Source organism: Nycticebus coucang, chromosome 16 (assembly GCF_027406575.1).
Source record: "Nycticebus coucang isolate mNycCou1 chromosome 16, mNycCou1.pri, whole genome shotgun sequence".
In the NCBI taxonomy this organism is placed as follows: Eukaryota; Metazoa; Chordata; class Mammalia; order Primates; family Lorisidae; genus Nycticebus; species Nycticebus coucang.
The window spans coordinates 3,628,404-3,653,822 of NC_069795.1; the positions used below are offsets into that span (position 1 = coordinate 3,628,404).

Here is a 25,419-nt window from a genome sequence, read left to right on the forward strand (position 1 = left end):
ACTGAATGTTTTTAATTGGCTTGTCAAAGACAAATAACGGTAAGTAGCTGGATTCATCTCTTGGTTCTCGGTTCTGTTACATACATCTACCTCTCTGTTTTTGTGCCAGTACCAGGCTGTTTTGATCACTATCGATTTATAGTATAATCTGAAGTCTGGTAGCGTGATTCCTCCTGCTTTGTTTTTATTTCTGAGTAATGTCTTGGCTATTTGAGGTTTTTTCTGATTCCATATAAAATGAAGTATTATTTTCTCGAGATCTTTACAGTATGACAGTGGAGCTGTACTAGGGATTGCATTAAAATTGTATATTGCTTTGGGTAGTATGGACATTTTAACAATGTTGATTCTTCCCAGCCATGAGCATGGTATGTTTTTCCATTTGTTAACATCTTCAGCTATTTCTTTTCTTAGAGTTTCATAGTTCTCTTTATAGAGATCTTTCATGTCCTTTGTTAGGTAAACTCCCAAATATTTCATCTTCTTTGGCACTACTGTGAACAAAATAGAGTTCTTGACTGTTTTTTCAGCATGACTATTTTTGGTATATATAAAGGCTAAAGATTTATGAGTGTTGATTTTGTAACCTCAGATACTGCTGTATTCCTTGATCACTTCTAAGAGTTTTGTAGTAGAATCCCTAGTGTTTTCCAGATATACAATCATATCATCTGTGAAGAATGAAAGTTTGATCTCTTCTGACCCTATGTGGATACTCTTGATCACATTTTCTTGCCTAATTGTGATGGCTAAGACTTCCATTACAATGTTAAAAAGCAGTGGAGACAATGGGAAACCTTGTATGGTTCCTGATCTGAGTGGAAATGATTTCAATTTAACTCCATTCAATATGATACTGGCTGTGGGTTTGCTGTAGATGGCCTCTATCAGTTTAAGAAATGTCCTTTCTATGCCAATTTTCTTAAGTATTGTGATCATGAAAGGATGCTGGATATTATCAAAAGCTTTTTCTGCATCAACTGAGAAAATTATATGGTGTTTGTTTTTTAATTTGTTTATGTGCTGAATTATATTTATAGATTTATATATATTGAACCAGCCTTGAGACCCTAGGATAAAACCCACTTGGTCATGGTGTATGATTTGTTTGATGTTTTGCTGGATTCTGTTTGTTAGAATCTTGTTGAATATTTTTGCATCAATATTCATTAGTGATATTGGTCTATAATTTTCTTTTCTTGTTGGGTCTTTTCCTGGTTTGGGGATCAAGGTGATGTTTGCTTCATAGAAGTGTTGGGTAGTATTCCTTTTTTCCCTATATTTTGAAAAAGGTTTAGTAATATAGGTACCAGTTCCTCTTTAATGGTTTGGTAGAATTCTGACGTCAAGCCATCTGGTCCTGGGCTTTTTTTCTTTAGGGACAATTTGTATAGTTGATGCTATTTCAGAACTTGATATAGGCCTGTTCAACATTTCCACTTCCTTCTGGCTAAGTCTAGGAAGGTGGCGTGCTTCCAAGTATTGGTTTATTTCCATCAGATTTTCGTATTTCTGAGAACAGAGTTTCTTGTACTATTCATTAAGGATTTTTTTAATTTCTGAGGAGTCTGTTGTTATTTCATTTTTACCATTTCTGATTGATGAAATTAAAGATTTTACTCTATTTTTCCTGGTTAGGTTAGCCAAAGGTTTATCTGTTTTATTGACCTTTTCAAAAAACCATTTTTTTAATTTATTAATCTGTTATATAATCCTTTTGTTTTCAATTTCATTTAATTCTGTCTAATTTGGGTTATTTCTTTTCTTCTGCTGTGTTTGAGATTGGAATGTTCTTCCTTTTCCAGTTGCTTGAGATGTCCCATTAAATTGTTAACTTCCTCTCTTTCCATTCTCTTGAGGAAGGCTTGCAGTGCTATAAATTTCCCTCTTAGAACTGCCTTTGCAGTGTCCCAGAGGTTCTGATAATTCACGTCTTCATTATTGTTTTGTTCTAAAAATTTGGTAATTTCCTTCTTAATCTCGTTTATGACCCAGCTATTATTCAGCATAAGGTTATTTAGTTTCCATGTTTTTGTATGAGTATGCAGATTCCTGTTGTTATTGAGTTTAACTTTTATTCCATGATGGTCTGAGAAGATGCAAGGAATAATTTCTATTCTTTTAAATTTGCTGAGGTTAGACTTGTGACCTCTTTTTGGAGGTCAATTTTGGAGTATGTTCCGTGGGCTGATGAGAAGAATGTGTATTCGGTTTTGTTAGGATAAAATGTTCTGTAGATGTCTGTTAAATCCAATTATTGAATGGTTAAGTTTAAGTCTAAAATTTCGTTGCTCAGCTTCTTATTGGAGGATCTATCCAATACTGCCAAGGGAGTGTTAAAATCTCTGACTAATGGTGCGGGAGGAAATAAAGTTTTTCATGTCTATTAGAGTCTCTCTTACAAATTGAGGCACATTCTGTTTGGGTGCATAAATGTTAATAATTAAAATCTCATCATGGTGAGTGTTACCCTTAACAAATATGAAATGACCATCCTTATCCTTCCTTACTTTTGTTGGTTTAACGCCTATTGTATCTGTGATTAAAATCGCAATGCCTGCTTTTTTCTGATTTCCATTTGTCTGAAATATAGATGACCATCCCTTCACCCTGTGTCTATATTTATCTTTTAAGATAAGATGAGATTCTTGTATGCAGCAGATATCTGACCTGAGTTTTTGTATCCAATCAGCCAACCTGTGCCATTTTAGAGGACAATTTAAGCTGTTAACATTAATTGTAAATACTGATAAGCCTGGTAGAATTTTGAGTATTGAGTTTTTCGAAAGTCCAGTGGACATTTTTAATCCTTTCACCACTGTGGAAATTGGAATTTGATCAAAAGTTTCTGAGTGAGTTTGCTTTTGTGGTAGAGGATTGCGCTGGTCATTATGGAAAATAGGTCTGAGAATATCCTGGAGAGCTGGCTTAGTTATGGCAAATTTCTTCAACATGTGAATGTCATTCAAGTATTTAATTTCTCCATCATAAATGAAAGTCAGTTTCTCTGGATACAGGATCCTGGGTTGAAAGTTATCTTGTTTTAGGAGATTAAAAGCCGATGACTACCCTCTTGTAGCTTGAAAGGTTTCAGCAGAGAGATCCGTAGTCATTCTAATATTCTTCCCCTTGTAGGTTATAGTTTTCTTACGTCTGGTTGCTTGCAGAATTTTCTCCTTCATTTTAACTTTGGTGAAATTAATTATAATGTGTCTAGCAGTGTCTTATTTCGTTTTAGTTGTGCTGGGGTTCTGAAACTGCTATCTGAATTTCAGAATCTGTTGTCATATCTGAAAAGTTCTCCTTCATTATCTCATGAAGTAGAGCATCACTGCCTTTCAAAGCCACCTTGTGGCCTTCAGGAATTCCTATAAGGTGAATATTAGTTTTCTTTGAATTATCCCAGAGCTCTCTGAGAGAATGATTCATTTTTGCTCTCTACTTCTCTTCCTCTTTGAATGTTTGGGCGTGTTCAAAAGCTTTGTCTTCAATGTCAGAAAGCCTTTCTTCTGCCTGTTGCATTCTGTTACTGAGGGATTCTACTGTATTCCTCAGATCTTTGAGGGCTGCAAGTTCTTGTCTCAATGTGTCAAAATCCTCGGTGATTTTGTCTTTGAATTCATTGAATTCTTGAGACAACTTTTGAAATGCTCCTTGAATTTCTAATTCCAACTTTACCTCCATTCTATTAATCTTATTTGCAATCCAAATTCTGAATGATTTCTGACATCTCAGCCGTTTGTTTATGAATGGGATCTTCAGGTGTGTCTGCCATGTCATTCCTTTGGGGATTTGATCTACTCTGGTTATTCATGTTACTGGAGTTTTCCCACTGATTCTGCCCCATGATTATTTTACACCATTTGGCTAGATGAGCAGATAAGGTGAAGTTAGATTGGGGGGCTCCTGGAGTAGGAATTAACAAGCCCTTTGCCCAAGAGCTGGGACTGGTGTCTGTGCCTTTTCCCCTAGAGCTTTGCAAAGGACCTGTACAGTGCTATGGCCTGAGACACTGGGGACCTGCTTGGGTTGGTGGGGCTAAGCGGCTCTGTCTTCTTTCAGCTGGTCTCTGTCCTACCCTAGTGAATTGGTTACTCTGGGTTGAAGTCTCAGCTGTGGAGAAATACCAGCAATTCAGTCACCCTGCCCCCCCATGGGCAACAACTGGAAAAGGAAAATCAAACCTTCCCACAACCACACACCCAGGGTACCACTTTGGATAGTCCTCAGGTGATTGGCCCAGTTCAAGAGGCCCAAATAAATTGTCCCAGTCAGGACTGGTCTCAGGTGGGAGAGTTCAAAAGGTCTCTGGCAAGTAGATAGCAGGGGTCTGCTGGCAGATTGAGTATGACTTGCTCCGGTGCTCCGTGAGGTCAGAAAGACCTCCCTAGCAAATGAATTAGTCTGGGAAGGTTGATGCCTCTTTCCCCACCTTGCACCTCTGTCACACCCAGTCACTGGTAACCCTGCAGGGCTGTGACCCAGTTCCCTCCAAGGAGAAGATACTCCAAGGTTTGTGCCTGCCTGAGTCACAGGGAGATCTATGTCTCCTTGGCCAGGCCTCTGCACTCTGCCACCATCTGGCAGGGGGAGCTGAGGCCTGACAACCTTAGGTGGTTAATAGAAGCTGGGGTTGTTCACTCAGTTCCAGCTCCCCCACTCTGCCATTGATGTTGCTGACACTTACATTTTCCCTGAGGACCAGGCACTGTTTGAGTTCATAGAAACTGTGACTCAGCCCCAGTCTGTGCCGCTCCCTGGAGCTGGCATGTTGTCTCCCTTGCACTCTGCTGGGGTGGGCATGGTTAGAGCTCACACTCAGCTCTCAGTTCCTGCTTCTCCCCACCTGCTTTTGTCTCAACTATGATCTCCTGAGGGCTGGGTGATTCTTAGGCTCATTAAAGCAGTCCTTCTGGCTCAACCCCACCCTAGGAGTATGCCGTCTCTGTGTCCGCGTATTCTAGTCTTCATCTCTGCTGCACTCCGCCCAGGCAGGTACCACCTCAGGCATACCTTTTATTCATGGGGCCTGTGTTTCCATCCCAGATCTGTTCCACCAGTGGCTGCCACTGGAGAAGAAGCCCAGCTTCCTCTGATTGCCCAGAGAGGCAAGGAGTGTCTCTCCAAAATATCCCCAGGGGTGTGAGCCTTATTGTTCCTACCGCTGCCTCTGCTGCTCTGTGCCATGGGGCACTGCCTCTCCCTCTCCCTCATGGTTCCCTCAGTTCACTGTCTTCTCCTTACTCCCATGCCACAGAATGAGCACAGACCAGCAAAAGCCCATGTCTTGTCCACACTTCCCAAGAAAATGTCCAAGAATCTGGACTCCATGGGGGACAGGCTTCCAGACCTCAGAGGGCTGGGAGTTCAGAATTGCACGTAGAGAATATATACAGTTTTATGCCTGGTGGGAGAGTGCCGTGGCACACTAGTCAGTACTCTCTAAGGAAGAAGTTCCAGTTTTTAGAGGGTCTCTCCTGTGGGAAAGAATAGGAGGAGATCTGAACTCTGCTTGCTTGTTTGTATAAAATATACTGCGAGCTGTTCTCATGGGAGAGGGGACTCCTGTCTGCTGGGTGATGGATTTTGTACCTATTGTTTGTTTCCTTGGGGTCATAGCTCGCCTCAGCAGGGTCAATGTGCATTCTTCAACCTTCTGTCTTGGCTCAGCTCCAAACCATCAGCTTACTTGCTAAACTTCTGTCCTTTAACTCTCCTTCTGAATGGGAGCCTTTGTGGAAAGCTGGCTCCAGTTGGCCATCTTGCCTCCCAGATTTCTTTTTTTTTTTTTTGCAGTTTTTGGCCGGGGCTGAGTTTGAACCCACCACCTCCGGCATATGGGGTTGGCACCCTACTCCTTTGAGCCACAGGCACCGCCCCACCCCCTAGATTTCTTAAACTTACTGGGGCTCTGATTTTTCCGCTACAAAGCAAGACTAATCCAATTCCACACTTAGGAATGTCACTGCAGATAAAGGGCCTGGTACATAGTAAGTGCTCAGCTGAGCAACAGCTGTGACTGCAGAATGGGCCCCTGAATACCCAGGAATCATCTTTCTCCTCCTCGTCCCTTCGAAGGCTGTTTCCACAAGCCAGGAAACCAAGGACATACAGCCCTGACTTCAGCGTGTCAGCATTTCGGGTGATTCACTGGTATGTGGGGCATAAGGCATCTTAACTTGGGAATCCCATCACCAAGTGGGCTCTGATTGCTCTCCATGACCCACTAGCCTCCTGCATCATGAACCACATCCAACTGTATCCAGAGTGCACAGGGAGCTGAGGTCACACCAATACAAATATGCATCAGTGAATAAGATCAACCATGCAGGACTGACAGAAAACCAAACTCTGATGTGTTAAATGATCAATGTGACCGACTCTGGTTGATGTAATTTTTCCCTTTCCCCAAACATGGCAGAGACACTTTGGAAAGTGCAGTCCTTGTGGGCAAGACCTGGGTCACTTCCTCCACACCCCACCACTGAGCTGGACCGCTCATCAGTGTGCGGTCAGGGGACGCTGGTGCCCAAGCATGCTCCAGCATGTTCCATAGTTACATCAAGTGACTAGTGACCAGTGATGCTGCTGCCATGGCCACCACCACCACCAATGGGACTGAGTCCATGCTCAGGTCAGAACTAGAGCCAAGCACCTTATGAGCCCAGTGAGAGACCTGGATCCTCATAAGGACCTCCTGAGTTTGGTGTCACTGTCATCTCCGCAGACAAGGACATAGGAGAGAAGGAAGAGCCTGTCCTGGAAGCAAACTCAGACTCATAGGGCTCCAACTCTGTGGCTCCAGAGGTTGGGGTTAGCGCCTGAACTAGACCCTCAGCTGAGGTCTGAATGGAGGAAAGGTGGTCTCTGGCCTCTCTGCTGCCCTCACCACCCGCGATGGGACTTGCTCCTCCTGAATGCCTTTTCTCAAATCACATATAATTCTGGCTGCATATTCAGTAGAAAGACTCACTCAGGCCCCCGCAAGGAAAATAAACCAATTCAAATTCCTTTTATTGTCTCCATCCTAGACTGTGATTCATTTTTATAGCTTTTATAAGCCACTTAGCTTTTACATGAGTTTCCATAAGCTTTTTCTAGCCTCTGTCCACCCTCAAAGCAAACCAGCGCGTGTCAACCTGACCCTGGGATCTCAGGATTCTAAGCTGGACCTGTCCTCAGGAACAGCTGACCCCAATCCAAGGGTGGGGCTTTGAAGGAGTTAAAAAGCCATTGTCTGAGAATTGCATGCATTTAATATAAACAACAAACAAGCTGAGACCAAACTCCAAACTCCACTTTCTATTATTTTTTGGTTACCCAAGCTATAAACATATGTTCATTGAAGAAAACATTGCAGACTGTCTATTTATCCATGCATCTACGTAGCAGGTCATTGTGAAAGTTTAGAGACAGGCTGTGCTATGGGCCATCATTTCAGTTCTAAGAAACACAGTCAACAGCATCCTTTCCGAATCACCCAGGCAAGTTACAATTTGCTCAGCTGATTGGTGCTGCTGGGAGGGTTCCATTTGTTTCCATCTGCATGAATTTTATGTTTCTTGCATTTTGTGTATCTCAGAACTTTCATAATGATCTATGTATATCAGAAATTCATCTCTAATTCTAAATTATAAATACCAATTTTAACATATTATTCATTCTGTTTCATCTCTTATTTTTGAAATACCTAACAATGTCACATTCAGAATGGATAACAGAAAACCATGAAGGGTGGTGCCTGTGGCTCAAGGAGTAGGGCGCCAGCCCCATATACCGGAGGTGGTGGATTTGAACCTGGCCCTGACCGAAAAACTGCAACAACAACAACAACACCAAACAGATAACCACGAGGCAATCACTGCTTTTTTGTTTGCTAAAATAAAATCTGGATTCAGCCTCACTTCCCTTTCCAATTTAGGAGATATTTTTCAGGTCATTTCATTTGAAAATGAATACTATGTATAAAATAATAACAGAAATTAGCACTTATTACTATGTGCCAGACACATTGCAGACAATATCTTTAAAAAAAAAGAACCTTTATACTAGAAAAATGTTCAGATTTGTACAAAAGCAGAGGACAGTGAAATGAAGTCTCAGTTACCACCTCCCAGCCTCACAGCCACCCAGGGGCTGCACATGACCTCTGCCCGTCTGCCCTGGCTGGAGGCAGGTTAGAGCTGGTGTTTGACACCCCACCACCCCTCTGCGTGCAGTTTAGGATGGGTCTCTAAACAACATGCTCAGCACATGGAAGGAAGTTAACAAGGGCCCCCATCCTTTCTCGGGTTGTCATACATGTATCTTCAGGTCATGTTTTAAGGATCAGAGACAATAGGAGCATGTTCTTCAAACAAATAGCAAGAGAAGCAAAGGGGGTGGAGCCCACGGCGAGAAAGACTTCAGGAGACGCCACACAACACAACGCGTGGGCCCATGAGGATACAGACTTGAAAACAAGCGTATCTATGTGTTGAGATCTGTGTGCGGGGTGTGTGTGTGTGTGTGCCTGAGTGACAGATGGACCTTCCCTGGCCTTGCCTTTGTTGAAGTACATGCAGGCTCTCTGACCCTGAAAACGCACTTGAAAGGTGGGTGCTTTTCGGGAGGCTTAGTCTTAGGCAAATACAAAGAGAGGCTCCCCAAACTGTCCCTGCTGCCCTCACAAAGCCTTTAAGGTCATAAGGAGATGGAAAGAAAACCAGCAAGCCCGCTGAACTGGCTGGCTGCAGGCTCTGAACTGACTTTTTCTCTAACCAGTGCAGAGCCAGGCAAGTCCCTTCACGTTGCTGGGGCTCCCTGTGCTTGCCCTCTACACGGGACAAGATCAGCTCCACCTGTCTCCATGGGGCAGCCTGGGCACCAGCTGCAATGCCGGAGGGACCACCTGGTCCCCAGGGTTGACCTGGCCCAGGAAGCCAGGTCTCCTGGCTCTACCCCCAGCTCCCATCCACTCTGTGATTAGGTGAATTCCTTCACTGCTTTGTTCCACGGTTTCGCTGCAACACAGAGGTGATACTGGCAGCTTCCGTAACGTACTCAGAGAGAGGCCTGGCATGTAGGCACTATGTGGCTGCTAGGCAGACTGTCCCCGTTTTACTGATGCGGAAGCTCAGGCCCAAGAACATACAACCAGCATGTGCCCTGCTGGAGTCAAACCCCAGTCTGCCCGTCACAGAGCCCCAGAAGCCACCGAGGGTGGTGTGGGGTTTCCAGGTGGGATGGGGTTTTGGAGGGTGGAATGGGGTTCAGAGGGTGGGATGGGGTTTTGAGCCTGAGGCTCTGAAGCACACTGTGGCCTCCTGGGATGTGGCTCTTTTTTCTATGTCCCTTTTCTTGGGTCTGGCACACAGCAGGTCTTCAATAAATGTGTTAAGTGAAAGGATGTGAGGGGCACATTTGCCCAAAAGGGCATGTGTTAATTCAATTAAAATGTGTAGGAAAAACTGCATGGGCAGCACAGATAATCTAAGACCCCACAGGTAGGGGAGGCAGCGATGTCAACAACAAACAAGAAAACGAAGGCTTCATGAAGGAGACACCTGGGGATGGGAGGTGCAGGGTGGGATGGGCTCCTCCCCAGAGCAACAATCCCACTGGGTCCCTGCACGGAGGCTGGAAATCAGCGCATACGGCACCAGGAAAGGGGAAGTGCTGGCATTTACAGATGCTCCCACCCGTAATTAAGTCCTAACCCCTGGAACCTGTGACTATTATGTGAGGGGGCAAAATCTTTGTGGATTTGATTAATCTAGATGTGATTAATTTACGGACTTTGAAATGAGATCATGCTGTCATCTGGGTGGGCCCTAAAGGCAGTCACAAGTGTCCTTGTAAGAGGAAGGCAGAGGGGGGTTGACACAGGAGAGCCGGTGATGTTAAGAGAAACTTGAAGTCCTTGGCCTTGAGGACTGCAGTGATGTAGCCACAGGTCAAACACTGCCAGCGGCTGGACGAGGCGAGGAAGGGGTGAGGAAGGGGCTCTCCCAGACAGCCTGGTTGCAACCCAGGGACACTGATTCTGGACTTCTGGCCTCCAGAACTGCGAAGCCCTGTTGCTCGGAGCCGAGCCGTCTCAGACCATGTGTCACAGCAGCCACAGGAACCACCGTCAGCCTTGTCCTTGGTTTTGAGCTGCCTGGAACCTTCTTTGCAGGTTCTGGGAGTCCGTGACGCCCTGTGAGCCTCGAGTGTGCCTGTGGTTCAGCAGGACATGCCCCCAGACTGTCTCAACACCCCTTGGGGGCGTGTCCAGGGCTGAGTGGCCGCACAGCGGGGTTTCAGGGCCGTTTTTCCACACCGGCATCTGTGGGGATCCCGTCTCGGCCACACAGGACACATTTGTCACGGTCGATCCACTCATCGCTCTTGTCATCTTTCTGGGCTGTTTTGTTTTTGTTTTTCTCACTTCTGGTGTCTGAGCCCCACCTCCACTGTTATAAATAATGGATCAGAGGGGAGTGAAATGCCCAAAGCCAGGAACTAGAAGCGTGCTGGCAGAGTTCTGCCCAGAGGACTCTCACAGGGCACCTCTGCAGGGTCCCCCTGGTCCCGGGGAGGAGGCGACTCTTCAGGCTTGGCCCCGCCCACAGCCTAGCTCCCCTCCTCCCTGCGCCCTCATCTTCTCCTTTGCAAAATTCTCACCACTCCTCCCTGGGCCCAGGTGTCTGTATTGTCAAGACTCCAGCGACCCTTCCCTGGGGTCTGCCTCCTTGGCTCCCCAGAGGTGGAGAGAGGGGGAGTGGGAGGAGGCGGGCAGAATGATGTGGGCTGCATCCCCTTTGGGGGGCATCTGGGAGAAGCTTTCCCAGAAGGCAGCCCCTTCAGGCTGGGTTTAGGGCAGTATGAGCAGCTGGGGAGGGTGAAAGACGCAGAGGCAGGGAGTGGGGGGCCTTTTCTGTGCACTCCTCGTCCCAGCTCAGAGGGAGAGCATGCTGACACTCACTTCCATCGCCACCATTTCCAAATGGGAAGGACATGGGGGCAGGGGAGGTTCCCCCTAGCTGCAGTGGGGGAGGGAATGTGCATTCAGCAGAAATGGGTGGGGAGTCAGGGCTGCAGGAGGCCTGGATGGTGGGGGGAGGAGCAAGACAGCCAACGGAATTCCAGAAGTGCTGCCTTCAGCCCTTTCAAGAAAACCCAGCAAGGGCTGGCCTGGCCCTTTTCAGACACCTGTTGGGGTCTGAACTTGCATAAAACCTAAAACCTGCAACTTCTGTGAGGCCTTGCTGCCTCCTTCCTTTGCCAATGTGAGAGGGAATCTCACCTCCGCAGGAAAGCTGGCTGACAGGGCCCTCCTGGGCACAGGACGCCACCATGTCTGTTTTCTCAGTAAGCACACGGGGCAGGCACTGTGAAATCCGAAAAGATTCAGAATTCTTTTTCATGGCACCCTTCAAATATAATGTAATTTTGAATCCCCCTTTAAAAAACTGTGCCTCATCCATAAAGCTGAGCAGTCTCAGAACTGTGTCTGACGGGCACCCTCTGCACTGGCCCGTGCCTGCTGGGAGCCACCTTATTCTCCCTTGAAAATCAGGAGGCCCTCTCTCCAGGTTACACTGATTTGGCGGTCCTAAGCCTTGCTCTTCACCTGACTGGAGGACGAAGAGTTGAAGCTTTCGTAGAGGGAGTGAGTGGCCAGGCAGGATGGCCTTGAAGTGCTGAGGGGGCAGGAACACAGGAAGGCCGCTGCCAACACCCCGGTGGGACTTGGGGACACTTCCAGGCCCCTCCTACTGTGCAGCTTTAGGACTCCAGAGGCTGGAAGATGGGAGAAGGTGCTGTCACTTCCAACTTGAAGGAGGTTTCATGGACTGAATTGTGTTTTCCTGGAATCCATATGTTGACATCTTAACCCCCAGTACCTCAGGAAATGACCTTATGTGGAGACAGGGCATTTAAAGAGGAATTAAATTAGAACGAGGTTATTAGGGTGGTCCCTGACTCAATCTGATGGACATGCTCATCAGAAAAGAAAATCAGGACACAGACGCACACAGAGGGATGCCAGGTGGGGATACAGACGTCATCTGGGAACTCAGACCTCCAAAACCGTGACAGGGTCAGCATCTGTCGGGCAACCTGCTGGGTGGTGCACTTAGGGCAGCTGGAGTGACAAGGGGAACACAGCCTCACAAAGACCACGAGGGGAGGATCCTCCACACCTCGTGAACCAGCTCTGCGCTCCTGCTGGGTCCTCAACCCAAGGTCCCATGGCACATGCAGACAAGCCCTCTGCCCCTCACACTTTGGCTCCAGCCCTGCAGCGCTTAGCTCTGCTGAGATCCTCATGGACTAGGACAAAGGCCACTAATCCCAGGGCAGCAAAAGTGCCTGTCTTCCTGGCTCTGGCAGCCACGTGCTCTCCTCTTCAAACTCACCCTCTGTGCTTTCAATGCCCCTGTGGACTTTAGAGCTCCAGGGCCCTGTTGCAGGAGAGCTGTCTTTCCTCACTGGCCAGGGGAGGGGGAATGTCCCTGGCTAAGGAACTCCTTACAGAGCAGGCCATCCCTCCCCAACATGCTGCCCCACCAGGCACTTAGGACCCAGGAAAGAGGTGTCCAGTGAGCCCATGCTGGAGAAGTGAAACCCCTGGCCCAGCTGGGAACGCTTCCTCCCAGGAGGGCTGAGTTAACAACTCACTCACACAGCAGACATTGCTGGTCAGGGCATAGGGCTGGAAGGCAGGTGACACAGGTGTGGGTGCCAGTGACTAGTGTGGTGCAGAGAGGTACTTGCAGGGCTTCCTAGGAGGGGCACTCAAGGGCCACTGCAGGCACCAGGGGAGAGAAGGTGGGCATACAGGAGCTGGCAGAGTGGAAGCTGGGTGGCTGGCAGGGCTGAAGCCACATGTCCCCATGCTCAGCTGGCCCTGCAGAAACCCAGGAGAACAGCAGCAGGGTGACAACAGGTGTCTGGGCTGTGGGAGCTCCTCAGGGCAGAGCATGGCCAGTGGTTGCTGGGTGGGACTAGAGGAGGTACGGGGGCAGTTTGGAGGGTCTCCTAAGAACTCGGCCCTCAGAGGGCCAGAGTGGTGGTGGAACACTGCAGGTGTGTGTGTCCTGGGGCTGCCACAAGGTACCACAGACTGGGTCTGGAACAGAAGTCTGAGCTCCAGGTGCTACCAGGGTGGGTTCCTTTTGGGGGGGCTGGGGCTGGTCCTGCCCTCTCCAGGGCTGCCGCACGACTGCAGACACATCCCTTCTCGCCCTGCCTCTGTCTTCACCTGGCCTCGTTTTCCGTGTCTTCTGTTTCCCCATGGGCTTGTGGGTGAGGACACAACCTGATGCAGGGTGAGCTTGTCTTGGTGTCACTGTGTCTGCAAACATCCCATTTCCAGATAGGGTCATTTTCACAGGTCCCGGGGGTTAGGATGGGGACCTAACTGCAGCACTGACAAGGAGGGGATGGACAGAGGTCAGTGGCAGGGCATGGTGCCTATGTGGGCAGATGGAAGTGAAGAGAAACCCAAGGCTGTCCTGTGGGCCACTTGGCTGCTGGTGGCCGTGTCTACCAAAATAGGGGACGTTGGAGCAAAGCGGGTAAACTGAGCTGGCTGTGTGGAACTTGGGGAGCCCCGGGGACAGCTCTTTCCTCCCTCCTTTTCCTTTCCTACTCTTCCTTTTCCTTTGTATGGCCTTGAAATTTCATTAGAGAAATGAAGCGTGGGTTCCCTGGCAGCACTGCCTGCTGCAGGGGCAGGAGTGGCCCTCACGTCCTTCCTGCTTCCTCCCTGTGCGAGGCCCGGCACTGCAGCCTGGGGAGCGCCTGGCTGGCCGCCTGCCTCCTCCGCGGGCAGTCCCTCCACAGACCAGGGCTTCTACTCCGTGCTGCTGGACTTTCAGGGGACACCTGCAGGCAGTATGTCCCATGCCAGGTTGAGACTGGCACTAATGTGTCACTAATGTGCCCTGTGTCACGCTGCACCATGAGGTGATGCTGCCCACTGTGCTGAACACTAAGAATTCCTCTCGGACTCGCTATTTTTAGTTTGATGCCTTGGGCTCACAGTAGTTGGCTGAAGCCGCTAAGGCCCCAGCTTTCTCATCCAGAGGCCAAGCCTGGCGCTTCTGAGTGGCACATGGGAGCTGGAGATCCCTCAATAGGTTCCTTTGGCGTCTGGTCATCCTTTCAGGGCACCCCAGATGCAAGTTGGGCTCTCATAGACACAGAGGCTGACCCGAAAACTCCAGACTCCAGCAGGGACCCAGAGCGCCACTGGCACCCAGGAGAACCCGGAGTTCTGGACTCGGGAGAGGCCTGGGCTTCAGGGAAAGGCCTGGAGGGGCTGGTGCTGCACAGAAAGCTAACTAGAGAAATACGGAGCAGGGCCTGAAGTGGTCCCGACACCAGCTGGCGTCTGCTGCATGCTCAGCCCAACCACTGAGCGCAGTGGTGCAGACCCCAGGAAGTGACATGGTGAGGCAACACCCACTGCGACTCCTAAAAAGGCTGTTGCTGGCAGCAATGGGCCTGGTGCAGGGAGTATGGTTGTGTCTCTTCTCTCCACAGCAAGGCCCCTGTCATTTGCAGATGGACTACACTGTGCACACCGGCGTCACTCCACCACTACAGACCAAGATGGACCCTGCACTGTGCATACCGGTGTCACTCCACCCCTACAGACCAGGACGGACCCTGCACTGTGCACACCGGTGTCACTCCACCCCTACAGACCAGGACGGACCCTGCACTGTGCACACCGGCGTCACTCCACCTCTACAGACCAGGAAGGACCCTGCACTGTGCATACCGGTGTCACTCCACCCCTACAGACCAGGACGGACCCTGCACTGTGCACACCGGTGTCACTCCACCTCTACAGACCAGGATGGACCCTGCACTGTGCACACCGGTGTCACTCCACCTCTACAGACCAGGACGGACCCTGCACTGTGCACACCTGTGTCACTCCACCCCTACAGAGCAGGACGGACCCTACACTGTGCACAACGGTGTCACTCCACCCCTACAGAGCAGGATGGACCCTGCACTGTGCACACCGGTGTCACTCCACCCCTACAGACCAGGACAGACCCTGCACTGTGCACACCGGTGTCACTCCACCCCTACAGAGCAGGACAGACCCTGCACTGTGCACACCTGTGTCACTCCATCCCTACAGACCAGACGGACCCTGCACTGTGCACACCGGTGTCACTCCACCCCTACAGACCAGGACGGACCCTGCACTGTGCACACCGGTGTCACTCCACCTCTACAGACCAGGACGGACCCTGCACTGTGCACACCGGTGTCACTCCACCCCTACAGACCAGGACGGGCCCTGCACTGTGCACACCGGTGTTACTCCACCCCTACACAGCAGGACGGACCCTGCACTGTGCACACCAGTGTCACTCCACCCCTACAGACCAGGACGGACCCTGCACTGTGCACACCGGTGTCACTCCACCCCTACAGAGCAGGATGGACCCTGCACTGTGCACACTGGTGTCACTCCACCCCTACAGAGCAGGACGGACCCTGCACTGTGCACACCGGTGTCACTCCACCCCTACAGACCAGGACGGACCCTGCACTGTGCACACCGGTGTCACTCCACCCCTACAGAGCAGGATGGACCCTACACTGTCCACACCCGTGTCACTCCACCTCTACAGACCAGGATGGACCCTGCACTGTGCACACCGGTGTCACTCCACCCCTACAGAGCAGGATGGACCCTGCACTGTGCACACCGGTGTCACTCCACCCCTACAGAGCAGGACGGACCCTACACTGTGCACACCGGTGTCACTCCACCCCTACAGACCAGGACGGACCCTGCACTGTGCACACCGGTGTCACTCCACCTCTACAGACCAAGATGGACCCTGCATTGTGCACACCGGTGTCACTCCACCCCTACAGAGCAGGATGGACCCTGCACTGTGCACACCGGTGTCACTCCACCTCTCCAGACCGGGATGGACCCTACACTGTGCACACCAGTGTCACTCCACCTCTACAGACCAAGATGGACCCTGCATTGTGCATACCGGTGTCACTCTACCCCTTCAGACTGTGCACTGTGCACCGGTGTCACTCCACCCCTGCAGACTGTGCACTTACACTGTGCACACCGGTGTCACTTCACCTGTCCAGACCGGGATGGACCCTACACTGTGCACATAGGTGTCACTTCACGTCTAAAGACCGGGATGGACCCAAAACTCACTGGCCCTGGTGCAGCTCAAGCAAGCGGTGTGCATTTGCTCCCGTGAGGGAGCACTTCTTGGCTGAGCTGTCCTCTCCGTGCTCACAGCTCATCCCCCACAGCCCCCTGACAGTTGGAGGAGAAATTGAGGGCATTGGTGTTCTTTTCTTTGATGAAGGAATGAGTGACTAGAGGGTGTATTGAGGGCTAATTTGGGAAGCAGTTACACCATGTCACTAAATAGAAGGGACCCAAAGCCCAGGCCCTTCACTGTGCAGATCAGGCCTGCACACAGCTTGTGTCAGGATAGCAGTGTGGTGCACATAGGCCATGTGACGTTGGTAGCGGTGGCTGGGAGCTCTCCCAGCCAAGCAGCAGGGTCGGGCTGCCTTAAACCCAGGGTCTGGACACTTAAGTAAACAAGTAAAGTGTCAGTAGCTAGGCAGCACTTGCCGGGTGCTGGCAGGGGACATGCACTTACACGGTCACCTTCCCCAAGGCTGCGAGGTGGATGCCCCTTCCCCCACCTCACAGATAGAGGCACGGAGGCACAGAGGGCGAGAGACTTGCTTAGCAAGGGCCACATGGCTCCTGGGTCCCCACACAGAGAAACCAGCCCTGCTTGTGCACCCACATCACCGGGCCTGCAGTCACATCTCTCCTCCCTGGACAGCTCCTCTCCACACTACAGAACAGTGCGCAGCCCTCCCAGTGACACAGTGTGACTGAGGACCCAGGAGGGGCTTCAGCAACATAACAAAAAAATCCACTGTAAAGGGCCAACCCTTTGCCGACTGAGGAAATAAGAACAGAAATGACCAAGGCTTGAAAACTGTTAGGGAGATCCATCGAGTCGTCTGCTGTAAATGGATCACAAGGCGTGGCGTGGCCACATGAAGGGATAGTGCTCAGCCTTAGAAAGGAAGGGGATTCTGACACAGGCCGCCACAAACGGGAACCCGAGGGTTTTATGCTAAGTGAACAAGCCAGTCCCAAGAGGACAGACATGGTTCTGGCCCACTTGTGTGAGGTCCCTGCAGCAGGCAGAGCCACAGAGACAGAAAGAGTAGGGGAGGGACATCTGGGAGGGGAGGAGGATCCTTGTTTTACAGGGACTGACTTTCAGGGAAGAGCAGAAAGTTCTGGAGCTGAATGGTGACAGGTGCACCACAGTGTGGACGTACTGAACACCACGGAACCATGCACCAAACATGGTTAAAATGGTGAATTTTGTCGTGTGTATTTTACCATAATTTTAAAAATTAAAAAAAGAACTAGGCAGAAAATCTAAAGCAAACTGAATAAAGTGTCTGGGCTCTCCTGTTAATTGTTTCTAGACTGAGTTTTTGGGAGTTTCTGTTTAGGCCAAATGCTCCTGTGCTGTCGAGCTTTGGGATCGGGGTAGAGGAGTCGCGGCAGGGGAGAGGGGACAGGAGTCCGGGATGGGGGTCTAGGCCAGTAAGCTGCACCGCAACTAGAAATGCTTCTTTCTGAGCTCGAAGGTGTTGGGAGCCACCTCCAGGGTCACTGGTGCACTGGAACAGTGACCCGCAGTGCAGCTGTGGACTGGGGCGCACAATAAGAGGTGCACGTGCTGGTCAAACTCCTGCAGACCTTCACCTGTGAGCTGTCTTAGACTGCTTTGTTCTCAAAAAGATGTGGTGCCCTGGAGGTGTAGAAGCTCAAACACAAAAGTAGGAGGCAGACAGTCCTGAGCTGAGCAAGGGGTGTGGGCTGCATCTCAAACCTTTGCAAGCCTAGCACGAACTCATAGACTGCATCCTGGGAGCAGCTGTCCTCACAGGCTCCAGCGCCTGCTTCTGTGCAGCTGAAGCCATGCCCTGCCCGGCTGTGTTTGTCTAGCTAGTTGGGAGGAAGCCCTGGAGCACGGACACCCCTCATCTGGGGTAGGACTGGCTGGCCAGCTGCTGCTGTCTTGTCTAGGGGGATGCCTGGGGTCCCTCTGTGCATTCTGGGGCCTCTCTTGGCCCTCCACACTAAGGACCTTCCCGATTCCCCAGGAGTGAGGCCTGCTGGGTTACCTGCAGCCAGGTGAGTGAGCATTTGGTTGGGGCAAGGTTCTGTGTGGTGCGAGAGGCCCTGTGGTGTGTCTTCCATCCCCAGGCAGGATGGGGCCATGGGGCCCAGGCTCTCAGTGACCCCAGGTTAGAGGGTGTCTGCTCTCTGCTGCCTCCCTGCACAGCTGGTGCCCCACGGCATCCTCATCGCTGGCACTGAGGTCAGTGTCGGCCGTGTGTGTCCCTGTTTCATCTCTCATTTGCATGCAAGTTCATCTGAGGCACCTGTGGGGACACCATGCCCTTCCTCTGAGCCTGGTTTCCCATGCAGATCACCAGAGCTGTCTCCTGCACCTCTGAGGCCACAACACAAACTGGACAGCCCAGGCTGGAGACAAAGGTGCCTGGGCAGTGGCACCTAGGGTCTGGGGCCCTAGGCACTGCCTTCCTCTTCATGTCTGCCTTGGGTTCAGAATCACAGTGGACTCAGGAGAGTCTCAAAATCAGTGTCAGGAAGGCTCCTGCCATGGCTTCGTCCATGTCTGAAAGTCAGCAGATTTGGGCATGAGAAGTGTCTTGGGGCTGTGCAGCACCCAGGCCTGTAGGACCAGAGAGGGCATTACTGGGCCTCTCGATATGCCCTGCTCTGCTCTGCACCCACATTGCTCAGTGTCACCTGCATGGTCACCCTAGGGGAGACACCATCATTCACACACTTCACTAAGGCTTCCTAGCTGGCAAGCAGCAGAGCCAGATGCAGTGAAGCCGTCTGTCCCAGCACCAGCCTCCACACCTCGTGTGACCGCCTGGAGCACAGGAGCCCTCCAAGATAGGGCAGCCCTGAGTTTAGTCTGAGGGGTTTCTAGGTCACAAACGGTCAGCCCCCAAGTCGTCCCCTCCCAGGCCTCTGGACCAGGAAATGTCTGGCCAAACCAAAGCAAAGGGGGGCAGGCAGCAGTGCCCTGCTGTCACAGTGTCCTTGGCCAGTGCTTGGAGGGGCCGCGTGTCCAGAGCCCTTCCTTGGGGACAGTGCCTGCTGCAGCATCTCTGGCAGCTGGCACTCATGGCTGGGACTGCTTGTGGGAAAAGAACCCAAGTAGCTAGATGCTCTCACGACCTTCACAGCCCGCTTTCCCCAGGGAAGGCCCAAGAGTCACTCCCAGCTGGGGGTCAGGACACAAAGGGGTCTGCAATGAAAATGCTCCCTGTCCCCGTGGATACCCCCCAATTCTTATACTGGCAACCCACTTTATCCAGCTTCTCTTGGTCCAATGAACTTATATTACCATTTTCAAATATTTAAATATCTGAAATTATAAGCAAGTAACAGGAAGATGACAATGTCCTGGCACTGGGTGTGATGCCAAGGAGGGCTGCCAGGCACCTGGGGTTGGGCAGCACCTGGGGTTGGGCAGCAGCTGGCCATGGTAGGCCAAGAGACTGGGGACGGTGAGCCTGGCCATAAGGTGTCCCTGCAGAGCAAGCAGAGACCCACACAACTGGGCAAAGGGCACCATGTGTGGGGGCACAGCAGGCACACACCTTCCACAGGAAAGAAGTTTGCAGCCAACTTGGCCTGGGCTGGGGCAGGTGAACTCTTCAAACAGGGCAGCTGAGATCACCTAAACAGTCAGCTTGAAACTCCAGCTCACGTTTGTGCCAAAGGCAGTAAATAAAGGCAGAGGAGCCTGGAGGCCCTTGGGGGGACAAGGCCTGGGTAGGGCAGGGACAGGCAAAGCTTCGCTGAGCCTACAGCTGGAGGTGGCCCACAGGGTCTCCAAGTACGAGGGGGAGGGTCGAGCCAAAGAGGAACATCTAGGGGACCCACCAAGTCTGACCTTGGGTCCCAACAGGACCAGCCTGGGTAGAAGACGGGACAGTCATGAGCAGCCCCCCATGCCAGTGCTGAGAGGACTGAGCCCTGGGCTCCGGCCGGCCAAAGGGGCAGTGGCAGGTGAGGCACAGCTACCATGGCAGACTGAGAACTGGGAAGGGTCTTTGTGGACACTCCAGCTGCATTCCAACACTGCCTTTCTCATCGGTGTTCCTGTTTCAGAGTAGAAAGAGCTTGGCTGACTCAGTGGCTATCTGCACATTAAGAAAAGCTCCAGCTGCACAGCAGCCCTGAGCTGCTGAGGGGCAGGAGATGGGCAGGAAGACACGGACCGTCCCAAGGGACCTGCCTACCAGCCCAAGGTGTTCAGTCTCGCCCAGATGTGGCTCCTTACCAGACCCAAGCCTGAGGCCCCCAAGGCCCTGCTATTGTTCATTCAGAAGGTTGGCAAACTCAAGCCCAGACCTGGAAAGCATCCTTACACCCCAGAGCCAAGAGCACTGGCCCTGACATCAGTAGGTGACTCGTCGGGGCACACCCTTCCCCACAGCAGGAGAGAGGGGCAGGTTCTGAGGCCAGGGGAGGCTGAGGGAAGCAAAAGCACCCCCCGTGCGGACACCCCCAACCTTCCTCCTTCAACAGCTCCTCTGCGGGAGGGCTAAGTGGAGGGGCACACGGCGTGCCACAGGCCTGGTGAAACCATCCTTGGGCCAATCGACAGCTCCTGACCCAGGTTGTTCTGGTGGCCACCTGGTCTGCACAAAGGGCTCCTCCCTCACAAGGTCGATCTCCACTGTCCCTCAGGCCCTGCCCGTGGTGATGCCCTGGGCCCCCTCGCTGGCCACCTGGCCTGTAGCACCTGCTGCTGTTTGCCACCCTGCTTTCCAGCGGGGCGAGGCCTGGCACCCACCCAGGCCAGAGGGGAGCTATCGCTTTTCGGGGCTTGTCATGGACCGTGAATGTCACATTCACTCTGGACCCCAGCACTCAGCACCTGGCAGACACTGTACACACACGGCTCTCTGACTAGGGGATTTGTCCCACCCCATTGAATTCTTAAGACAGCAACACCACTGTGATCCCTCACTCTATAACTGAGACAGTAGTGACACAGAGAGGTGATGTCGTCAACACTGGAGGTGGAGGTGGTGACTATGGGACACAGTTCGACACCAGGGCACCAGTGTTTGGCCATCTCGGAGGCCTGATCCAGGAGACGAGCTACCCCAACCCCAAGAGCTGCTGCTACACAACCCTGGGGGGATAGAGACAATAGCCCCTAATTCCTGTGGATAAGCTTTATAGGCCAGGCAAAGACAGGCCGTGTGGCACGTTCAGCCCAGGGCCTTCCCTGAGAAAACTTCAGATCTTCCACCCTAAGCTTTGCGAGTAGATGTCACCTCCTTCTCCTCTCCGGCTGTCCTCTCGCAGGGGAAAGCTGGAGGTGGCTGGGGGTTAGGAACTAAAGGGATCAAGAGCACAGATAACATAAGAGCCTCCGGCTCACCCTGTCAGCAGGACTGATGCCCGGGGTGCAGAGCAGCACAGGGGCAGAACGCAGCATGCACCTCAAGCGGGGACCTGCCGCATTTATCCAATGCCTGGGACTTTAAGAAAGGGAATGGCAGCTGATGGCAGCTGATGGCGGCACTGTAGAGGGTGCTCTCAGCAGGGCTGAGCGGCTACAGACAGTCTGGGAAGTGAGGGAGAGTTCATCATGCTTCAAACCCCGTCGTGTCCGCCCTCCAGCACGGCTGAAAGTACAATGAGGAGCATGCCCTATGGCGTTTAAAACATGAGGCAGAGGGCAAGAAGCAGGGCCAGGGACAAGCAGTGGACCTCTGGGCAGCAGAGGCGCGAGACCACAGGTGCCTCCTCCCTGTTTGTACTGAAGAAAGGACATTTATGGAACAAAGAGAGCGCTTAATGCCAGTGGTGTGGCAATGTCAGGCACTGCGGCGTCCTCCCCTTCACTTTCCCTGGCAGGCTACAAAGCAGATGTTGCCAACTCTTCTGCACAGGCAAGCAGCCCCAGCAGCCCAGTGCCTTGCTTACACTCACGGTCACAGAAAGTGGTGAAGCCAGCATTCGGCACGAGACCCACCCCTCGGAGTGCAGGTGCCCCCTCCCTGCGCTTCTTTCCTGAAGGTCACGCCAACATTGATGGGTCAACTGGGAGAAACAGTCCCACCCACCACGTCAGGACTCGGCTGCTCCCTTCCCCTCCATTTTTACCCACTTCCAAGACACCTGCTACGGGGACACATTTGGGAAGTTCTAAGGAGGAACCTGCCGTTGTTGACCTGGTAACAATCTGCCTCTTTAAAAAGATTTTAAAAAGTCAAGTCTTATGTGGAGAGAAGGGAACACTTTTACACAGCTGGTGGGACTGCAAACTAGTACAACCTTTCTGGAAGGAAGTATGGAGAAACCTCAAAGCACTCAAGCTAGACCTCCCATTTGATCCTGCAATCCCATTACTGGGCATCTACCCAGAAGGAAAAAAAAATCCTTTTATCATAAGGACACTTGTACTAGACTGTTTATTGCAGCTCAATTTACAATCGCCAAAATGTGGAAACAGCCTAAATGCCCACCAACCCAGGAATGGATTAACAAGCTGTGGTATATGTATACCATGGAATACTATTCAGCCATTAAAAAAAATGGAGACTTTACATCCTTCGTATTAACCTGGATGGAAGTGGAAGACATTATTCTTAGTAAAACATCACAAGAATGGAGAAGCATGAATCCTATGTACTCAATTTTGATATGAGGACAATTAATGACAATTAAGGTTATGGGGGGGAAGCAGAAAGAGGGACGGAGGGAGGGGGGTGGGGCCTTGGTGTGTGTCACACTTTATGGGGGCAAGACATGATTGCAAGAAGGACTTTACCTAACAGTTGCAATCAGTGTAACCTGGCTTATTGAACCCTCCATGAATCCCCAACAACAAAAAAAAGTCAAGCCTTGGCTAAATTCTCATCTGTTGGGGAAGAAAAAGCGTGTGCTCATCATGTTCATGAGTGCATGTTTGCATGTGCACACATATGTGTGTGTATACGTATACATGGGGGGATGTGCACACGTATGTCTTTGTCCACGTGTGTATATGTGCATACGTGTGTGCATGCTGTTGTTGGTGTGCACGTGTATGCATGTTTGTGAGTGGATGTGTGTGCACTGGAGCATGTGTGTTCATGTTTGTGTGTGTGCACAGGAGTGCACACTGGAGCAGGGAAATATTAAAGGGAGGGCCATTCCTTTCCTTGGGAAGCAGGGAAGCTATTACATTTCCATATAGCTTCAGCACCTGGTCCTGGTAGTCAGGGCAACTGGGTCTAGTTGTCCACCTGCCATTGACCAACTGCTCACCACTGACGAAATGGGATTGACACCTGCCTGGAAGGAGCTCCCTGCACTCAGGGGTCTAAGTCTGTGAAAGTGGCTGCAGCGAGGGAAGGGGAGCTGCACTTCCCATTTCGTGGGCACCAATCAAACTGGATCCAGGGCGAGGGTGGCTTTTGGCTTGAATCTGCTGGTTAAGGCCGCCGAGTGCACATCTGAGAACAGGAGAGCCCCAGACCTGGCAGGCACCTGCTCCGTGCCTGGCGGGGCCATCTGCCCGGGTTCCCTTTGCTCCCAGCGTTCCCTCCGCTGCCAGGTGAGGAGCGGGGGCTCACTCCGGGGCTCGCTCAGGCTTCTCAAATGTCCTTGGGGTCTGGGAACAATTTCCTCACAATGGCGTTTCCCCAGGGTCTTTAGGGGGAGCTTAGAAGAATCCCTCCGCAAGCCAGCTGGGTTATTGTCCCTCTCTGCCAATCGGAAGGAGGGGTCCAGGGACACTGGGGGAGGGTAGAAGGGGAGGGGCCCTGAACAAAGGGGGTCTGTTCTGAAGCCCTCTCCTGTGTAACTCAAGTTGGTTAGGAAAACCCAACAGTTAGAGGACTTCCTGTCTTAAAACGGAGGGCAGGTGATCCCTAGAACAGGACCCACAGGCACACCCAATCTCTCTGCATTTGGGAAACTGCAGCGGTCCCAGTGCCCCTCTGTTGTCTGGGCTGACCGTCTGCGGGGACGCGATGGGGATCAGCCCCTGCCCCCTCCCGCCAGCGCCCTCCACTGACAGTGACCCAGGGGCCGGGACGCAGGTCTGGGAGTGTCTGACCTGGAGGTCGGTCCACCAGAAATTAAAGCCTTAATGTACCAACCTTTGAATGTAAAAACAGCCTAACCAGAAAAAAAAAATTTTTTTTTAAAGCTCTGCCTATGAAATAGAAAAATGTTCCCCCCCACCCCTCGAGTCGCCCCTTCCCGCAGGAAGCCGGCGCTTGGGGAGCCCGTCCCGCTCCCGGGCCCGAGGCCCAGGCTGGCTGAGTGGAGCAGAAGCCGGAGCCAGACCTGGGCCGCGCGGACTCGCAGACAGCGTCCCCACCGCCCCCGCTGTCCCTGTGTCCTCGGGCCGTCCCCCGGCGGGGCACGGCGTAGCGGGGGCGCGGCCGTGGCGAGGCGGGGAGGGTACCTTCTGAATGCGCCCATCGATGTCCAGGTAGATAGCCTTGGGCCGGTAGCTGGAGGAGCCGGATCCCATCTTGCGCCCAGCGGCTGCACTTGGACTTTTTACTGTACTTTCCGAGGCCAGCCACCGGGAGGGCGGGGAGCGGGAGGGGGCGGCGGGGGCGCGCAGCCAACCAGAGCCGCCGTGCCGCAGGGTCTCCGGGCCGCCTCCGCCGCCTCCGCCTCCTCCTTTCTGGAGCTCCGGCTCCGCTAGCGCTCGGCTGCTCCAGGCTGGAGCGCTCCTCCTCCCAGCCGCCCGCCTCCCCTCTGCCTCCCTCCTCCCTCCCCGCCTCTCTCCTCCCTCCCTCCCCGCCTCTCTCCTCCCTCCCTCCCCGCCTCTCTCCCTCCCTCCCTCCCCGCCTCTCTCCCTCCCTCCCTCCCCGCCTCTCTCCCTCCTCCCTCACCGCACTCTTCCCACTTTAAGGCACACCCCCTTCTTCCTTTTGACTCCAGCCACCTTGGGGCCAGGGCCAGGTCGGCAGCCTATCTCCAGATGTCCTCTGGACGGATGTCCATAGGACGACTTTTGCCTCCCACGTGGTCAGCCTGCCATCAGCGGACTGGGCTGACAATGGCCCGAGCGGTTGCTATGGTTGTTACCCAGACCCTAGCCCACTTAGCACCAGAAGCGGTCAGGCTTCCTCTCTCCCATTTGAATAGAAAATGGGAAAATTTCCTTCTCATTCATCCACGTCCTTCTCCTAAGTCTTCTGTGCTTTCTAGGGGGTGTCAGCCTCTTCCAGCTGCACCCAGGCTGAAATGGCAATTTTATTTCCGTCCTTTCTGTAGCCAGAGCGAGGGTCACCCAGCCTCAGGCCGGATTCAGCAGCTCTGATCTC

At 52.1% G+C, this 25,419-nt stretch overlaps 1 protein-coding gene across 5 annotated transcripts in view; it reads right to left on the reverse strand.

Annotated features, from left to right (window-relative positions):
* PDE9A (phosphodiesterase 9A) overlaps positions 1–24,829 on the reverse strand; it is a 105,877-nt gene extending 81,048 nt beyond the window's left edge. For all 5 annotated transcript variants that reach the window (XM_053564389.1, XM_053564390.1, XM_053564388.1 and 2 more), the window contains exon 1: positions 24,546–24,829. In XM_053564389.1, coding sequence (XP_053420364.1) covers positions 24,546–24,614 — 69 coding nt within the window. In that variant the 5' untranslated portion in view covers positions 24,615–24,829. The remainder of the gene's footprint in view (positions 1–24,545) is intronic.
* Between the last annotated feature and the right edge of the window lie 590 nt (positions 24,830–25,419).